We start from the raw sequence: 7,608 nt of genomic DNA on the forward strand, positions 1-7,608 counted from the left end.
TAATACTTCCTGGATCATTTAATATTCTGCTTAAAGCATCCTTGATTATAGCAACTCGAGGTTTGAATTTGTTCTTCAGTTCCTTTGGCCTCTTTTCTGACTCCAGCTCCTTGCACATTTCATTGTAATATTTTCTTTGTTTCCCACACTTCCTTTTGGAACTTTCTGTTCAGCTCTTTAGTATCTTGATTTCTTCCTTCTGCTTTGGCTTCTCTGCACTCCAGTGCAATATTCAGAGTTTCTTCTGACATTCATTTTGGTCTTGTCCTCTTTCTCTGTTTTTGTAGTAACTGTTTGTACTCTTCCTGAAAGATACTCTTGATATTCCCCCAAATTCATCTGATCTTCATTCCTTAGTGTTCAAGACCTCAAACCTGTTCCTGAGATGGTTCTGAAATTCAGGTGGGATAGACTCAAGGCCATATTTTAATTCCCATGGATTCCACTTAATTTTCCTTCGCTTCAGCTTGAACTTGTATATGAGTAGTTGGTGGTCTGTTCCACAATCAGCTCCTGGCCTAGTTTTCACAGCTGATATTGAGCTTCTTCAGCGGTTCTTTTCACAGATGTAATCGATCTGATTCCTATGCATGCCATCAGGTGAAATCCATGTGTATAACCTGCATTTATGTTTCTTATAAAATGCATTTGCAATGAATAAGTCATTGATAGTGCAAAATTCAATCATTCTATCTCCAGCTTCATTTCTGTCACCAAGTTCATGTTTCTCAACTACTGATTCTTCTTCTCTGTTCCCAACTTTTGCATTCCAGTCACCCATTATTATTAATGCATCTTGATTGCATGTTCTATTGATCTTCGACTGTAAAAGTTGGTAGAAATCTATTTCCTCTTCTTTGGCTCTGGTTGTTAGTGAATATATCTGAATGACAAGTGGTATTCACTGGACTTCCTTGTATATGTATGGATATTATCCTATGACTCACAATACTGTATTTCAAGACGGATCTAGAAATGAGTTTTTTAACTATGAAAGTAACCCCATTTTTCCTCACCTTTTCATCTCTGGAGTAATATATCATATGATCACTGGACTCAAAATTCCCCATGCCAGTCCATCTCATCTCACCAATACCTAGTAAGTCAATAGTTATACGTTCCATTTCTTTCTTAACAATATCTCATTTTCCTACATTCATGGTTCTCACATTCTATGTGCCAGTCACTAGTGTCTGCTTACAACTGTTCCTCTTCCTTTGTATTTCCATTCTAGAAAGCTCCACCTCAGATGCCCTGTTAGTCTATGTGTGGTCTGTTGTACACAGGGTTTTCAGAGTCCTGTTATTTCGGAAGTAGATGGCCAGTCCTTCTTCCAAGTCTGTCTTAATCTGAATGCTCAGATTTAGAGAAGTTTCTGACAGACAAGCATTTTACATACCTACACATAAAACACCAATTCGTGTACCACTATTGACTTAAATAAATGAACAGAAAAATCATTGACAGGAAAAGGAAGTTTTTCTCAGAACAGAAAACCAACGGACAAATGTAGAAGTAATGATCAATGAGTTGCAGTTGTTGTTCCCAGACACTATCAGGTTGAGTCCGACTCATAGCGATCCTATGAACTGATCTGAACACTGCTCAATCACACTGTCCTCACAGTCTCTGACATACTCAAGCCCACTGCTATAGTCACTGTGTCAACTCACTTGGTTTAAGGCCTTTCTTTCACTGTCCCTCCATCTTTTCAAGCATCATGTCCCAGTCCAACAAATAACCTCTCCTAGCAATAGACTCAAAGCATGTGATGAATGAGTAAGAGTATGAAGAAGAATGGCATATTTCTGATCTCAAAGTACTTTTTCTGTATACTTACCAGTAAGAAAGAGAAAATAATAATTTTGCAGAAAAGAAGCCTGTCAGTCACCCTCTTAATGAGATGATCAAAGTGAACAGAATCAATAATGAAATAAAGAGAAATTATGTAATCCCCAAGCAAGGTAGGGAACAAACCACAGCCTTTATTCTCTTATACTTCCTTCTAAAACACATAATCTTAATATATTTATGAGGAATCCTCTGGCAAATACAAATTCAGAGGATTATAGGGCATTACTGGACCTGCTGATATAAAAAATATCAAAACCATAAGAGTCAAGGAAATACTAAGGGACTCCTCTAGACTGACTGAAGAAATACAGCAACCAAGGTGATGCATCATAGTAAACATTATTGGTGATACTTGATCAAGATTTCAGGACTGGATAGTGGGAATATATCAATATTACTATCTTAATTTACATGGTTATTATTCTGATTGAATTGTGCCCCTTACATCCCTCCAAAAATATTCAAGTCCTAACAGTAAATACTTGTGAAAGTGACCTTATTTTGAAATGAGGCTATTATAGATGTCTTCAGGGTGGACTTTAATATTTTCATGACTGGTGTCTTTAATGGAAGAGGAAAAGAGGCGGGGAGAGATAGAGATGAAATAGCCATGTAAAACCACATGTACACACCAAGGCAGGCCTGGACTATGAGGAGCTGGAAGAAACAAGGAAAGCTCTCTCCTACAAGCTTTTAGAGAAAACATGGCTTTGGCAACACACTGAATTTGGGCTCTGAGAGAACACACTTCAATTGTTTTAAGCCACTTAATTTGTAGTAATTCTGTTACAACAGCTTTAGAAAATTAATACAGTTGTACAGTGGTTACACAGGGGAATTCACTGTTTGAAGGAAACACACATTAAACTATTCAGAGAGGATGAGCCACCATGTTAGTAATTTCTTTTTAAATGGAGCTGAAATTTAAAATGTAATTTTACTAATCCTAAAAATGTTCTGTAATACTTAAAGTGATTTTTAAAAAGGCATCCTGCAAGAACCTATATGTATAGCTGGAAGCTCTGGTGGTGAAAAGTCCATAGGGATTCGCTAAACCAACTTTAATTCACCCGCTGCTCCTAAGAAGAACGACAGGCAATCTCCTCTTTGACAACTTCTACAAGCTCAGAAACATGCTGGAGGAGCAGCCATTGGTGATTCCAATTCTATGACAATGAGATTATGATGATGAGGGATGTATAAATATTCACACAAATTTAAATAACATAAACTATTACAAGAAACTACTGTGCTGGGACCTTACATTTAAAGGGTATTTTTTAACTTAAAATGCATTCCTACAATAATGCCATACTTCCATAATAGCAATAACATAAGACAACTTATATTTCTGTTTACATTTAATCCTACAAGAAAATTGTTCATATAAAGAACTCCCTCAGCAAAAGACTAAACAGTATAAGGAAGCAAATAACCATCACTCTTTTGTATGCTCCCCTACCCCCATTGTATAGTCAACTTATTTTCTTGCAATAAAACATCCATAGGACTGTGGACACCAAAAATTACATACCCTGATTTAGGTGTGTGGCCTCCAGGATCTGAACACCATTCACAGAGCACTGAGACCCACTAAGGGGAATCAGAGTCACTGTCCCCCCAACATTCTCAAAGATGCAGTGATCACTCTCCAAATCAAGGCCATGAAGAACTAAGTTAGAATAAAAAAATATTAATCATAATAGCAGCCCTTGAATGTTAACACAAAGGGTCTGGACATCATCTACATAAGGAAATTAGTTATAAGATACTTATTTTGTCTTCAAAGAGTTTGTCTTCATATAGTTCTGAGGAGTTGTTTTCACTGATAACCACAGATTTGATTTTTTTTTTTTTTACATTTATTCCTTCTGTCACTCCAGAGGCTACAGGGAAACATTCAGTGGCAAGATTCATCTTAACTCAAGGGTTTATGAGGTGCTCTATACTTATACATACAATGTTCGCAGAACAGAACCAAAGGTCAGGTTTCAATGGCCCAGATCTTGGAAACCAAGGAAGCTTCTACAACTGTATGAGATGTACACTGTGTCAGCCTCCACCAATTTGTGGAGACTCTGACTTCCAAAACCTTCTCAGAGAATTTCTGCTTGCTTATCAGGTAGATCACCCTGGGTATCCGTGCTTGGTAAGTAAATCTTTCAAGTAAATTTACACTATTTTCAGCACAGTTCTTAGCCAGTTTCTTAGGAGGACAGATCAAACAGTTCCTACTATCTCCAAAGAATTGCCCTTTGAACTTCCTTGCTTGATGAAGGTGTGTATTGTTACAGTGCATCATCATTTACCTACCACAAAGCACATGATTCATTGATTATGTAGAGGCCTCCACTCAAAAACATTAAAACCTGAGGGCTTCTTTCAAGTCTTTAAGCCTCACAGAACATAGTGAATACAAACAGGAATATGCTTGGGTTGGCGTGACTACTGACTTATGTTTGGCAAGGAAGCAGGGTGGTAGCCAGGGACTCTTAAAACATTTTGAGAGAATCTAATGCCTCCCAGTGACATCTCCCACCATGCCATATGCACACACTGACCACCAACAGGGTCCTCCAAGGTGACTGTAAGCAAAACCTCATTCAATTCAGGCTGAGTCACTCGTTATCTATATAACTGAAAAGATTTAAGGAGAAAAGCTTCCACCAGTGCCCTCATCTGTGCCTATGCTATGTTTCCTCATGTCCTGTTGTCATCATCTGCCATGTGTCTATTTCAATTCTATTAAGAAGGGCTTCTACCCCTTGCCTGTCTCTGTTAACATAGTTCCATCAATCATTCTCCTACTGTGACAAATGTACTGAGATTTCACTAACTGTACCCTGGAAAGGGGTGTCAGGGAGTAAAATATATGTTGGATGGAGAGAGGGGAGGATTCACAGTTCCATTTTTTGTCACTAAACCAATTGTTTCATATTAATTTATCAGAGTAGTGTTCAAACTTATAGAAACTAATACAATGATCAATATATCTGAATGCTTTTTCTTTTTTATAGTTAACTTCTGTATTGTTCAGTCAAAAGAAAACTTTTCATTTAATATGACTTAAAAATCACTGGGAAGAAATGACAAAGATTCTCACCAATATCTTGTTCTGTTGAAGCATCTTCTCTACCAACATATGTCTTGCCCTCCTGGGAAGGAAAGTCAAGTAAATTTATTAGTTTAAACAGAAAAAAATGGCTTGTTTTACCATTTTTCATGTAAGTCCAAGAACGACTGGGTATGCAATATCCAGGACAGGACAAGAGCCTAGATGTACTCCTAGTTCACTGATGCTGTGTACCAACACCCTGTGTAGTCTGCAAAATGAGAGCAGAACTCCCAATACTGTCAGCTCAAAAATGAGTACTACTGTGGCATGCATCATTAATCTGCTCATGATAAGGCCTCTCTAGTATTCCTCTATCTTTCTGGTGAGTTTTTTTTCTCTCCAGAGGCGAGGAGATTCTTTATACTTAAAGTCATCATTTATGGCAATCCAGAAGATGCAAAGGTGGTACCATTCTCAGTGGAAGTTAGAGACTAACTCTGCATACTAATTAGAGGGAGGATACAGAACTCAGGTCAGAGGCAACAACTGTTACTGATGTGGAATTCTATCTTGATATTAATCGCCTTTCAGCACCAAGTCCCAGAATGTAGGCAGAAGGCCTAACTTGATAGTTAACACTAAGGTGCATGACACTGGATACAGCAAATCCCAGCTACAGATGAATTAAACTGATCTTTTTCTGTCTGACCAGTTTCTCCCTGCCTCCCTCTTGCTGACTCCATATAACAGAGGCAACAGTCAAATAATTTAGATTCAAAACTATATAAATGTGGACATTTTTGAAAACACAGATTAACTGTTGAAAATTTAATAAACTGTCAAAACTCTTCAAAGGGCTTAAGGAATTGTTAGATACTATTTAATGCAATAGTTATGTTCCTGGTTATAGAGTCTTACAATAAGCTTTGCTAACATCTTAAGAAAAAACAGAATTAGAAAATTAGAATGCTCCACTTGAGCAGCTTTTACCTTCAAGTGATATAAAATTATTCCAGTGCTCAGAAGGTCATCATCAATGCCAATCAAATGGGGCAGTTCAGAATCCAAAACAACGCCAATGCCTTCTTTCCTAAGGGCTAGAGTTTGTTCCTGAAATAAAGAAGGAAAAACCTAGTTACTTTGGGGACAGTTATTTCCACATTAAATGTTTGTTGTTGTTGTTATGTGTCATCAAGTCACCTGCGACTCATAGTGACCCTATGTCCAACAGCCCTAAAACCTGCTCTATAGTGTGCTAATCTTATTGTCTCTGACACATTATATTCTTTAAGGTTTCAAAATGAGTAAGATTTTAATTTTTTTTATCCTGTACTAACCAATATACTGAAGAGCAATGGTGTCTCTCTGGAGACTAAGGTGCGTTTGATACAGGCCATGGTCTTCGCAATCACTTGTTATGCATCAGAGAGTTGGACAATGACCAAGGAGGATAGAAGGAGAATTGATGCCTTTGAGCTGTGCTGCTGGAGAAGAGTATTGAGAATACCATGGACTGCTAGGAAAACAAACAGATTTGTCCTGGAAAGGGTTAAACCGGGTGGCTCCTTGGAGGCAAGGATTCTGAGGCTCCGTCTAACATACTTTGGACATGCTGTAAGGAGAGACCGGTCCTTGGAGAGGGACATCATGCTTGGGAGGGTGGAGGGACAGCGCAGGAGAGGAAGGCCCTCTATGAGGTGGATTGATTCAGTGACCGGGATAATTGGGATGGGAGTGTCAGAGACAGTGTGATTAGCACAGGACAGAGCGGAGTTTAGGGCTGTTGTACATAGGGTCGCTATGAGTCGCAAGTGACTCGACGGCACATAACAACAACAACAAACAAAACCAATATACATACTAGCTACTAGTATTTCCCTTGGCTCTGTGTTTATGTTCAGCTACCAACCATTTATTTATCAGAACCTTTTTTATCTTGTACTAATCAATATACATACTAACTGTTAGTATCTCCCTTGGCTCTGTGTTTATGTTCAGCTACCAACCATTTATTTATCAGAACCTCTTTATAGAGAAAAGCAATTACAAAGAGATTTTTGTATCTCTACTTCTCTAATCCGTCTCTTTCTGTCTCCTCTGGAATTCACTTCAGTGAGACTTTCAAAGTCTTAGGATTCTATCCACACTCAACTCACTGACTCCACATCCTATTCCTCAGATTTCACCTGCTACCTATATGCTGACCAAATTTAAATCTCCAGGGTAGGTATCTCCCTTAAATTCTACTCTTGTGTTTATACATCTATTTGCTCAGTACATCTGTGGGGATGCCAACACAATGTTCAAACATAATGTGTTCCTTGTAACTTCCCCCGCAAAACAACACTTGAGTCCTCCTGCCTCTTTTAACCTGCAACTCTCCCAGATTATTAAATACTTATCTTCCATCAATAGCCACTGTCTTTTGCTCGATTTCTTCTCTAAATCACACATACTTGCTGTTGACTCTACATTCAAAATATGCTCCAAATTTGATAACTTCTTACTGCCTGCACCACACCACCCAGACCCTTGTTATTGCAATCAGTGTCCCCAAAGGTATATTTTTGGCTTAGTAGCCAGAGGAGATATTAAGACACCACCCTAAGATACCATGTTTATTGCAGCTTTGTTCACAATAGCAAGGAGTTGGAAACAACCTAAGTGCCCATCAACAAACAAATGGATAGAGAAGCTGT

The 7,608-nt window shown here is 38.3% G+C and overlaps 1 protein-coding gene across 2 annotated transcripts in view; it reads right to left on the reverse strand.

Annotated features, from left to right (window-relative positions):
• KIF16B (kinesin family member 16B) overlaps positions 1 to 7,608 on the reverse strand; it is a 385,768-nt gene that overhangs the window by 233,791 nt on the left and 144,369 nt on the right. For both annotated transcript variants that reach the window (XM_006894757.1, XM_006894756.1), the window contains exons 12-14: positions 5,900 to 6,019; positions 4,958 to 5,009; positions 3,389 to 3,526 (exon numbers count right to left, since the gene is read on the reverse strand). In XM_006894757.1, the coding sequence (XP_006894819.1) occupies positions 3,389 to 3,526; positions 4,958 to 5,009; positions 5,900 to 6,019 (310 nt within the window). The remainder of the gene's footprint in view (positions 1 to 3,388; positions 3,527 to 4,957; positions 5,010 to 5,899; positions 6,020 to 7,608) is intronic.

The sequence above is a fragment of the Elephantulus edwardii genome, unplaced genomic scaffold (assembly GCF_000299155.1).
Source record: "Elephantulus edwardii isolate Elephantulus edwardi_28Jun2011 unplaced genomic scaffold, EleEdw1.0 scaffold00150, whole genome shotgun sequence".
NCBI lineage: Eukaryota > Metazoa > Chordata > Mammalia > Macroscelidea > Macroscelididae > Elephantulus > Elephantulus edwardii.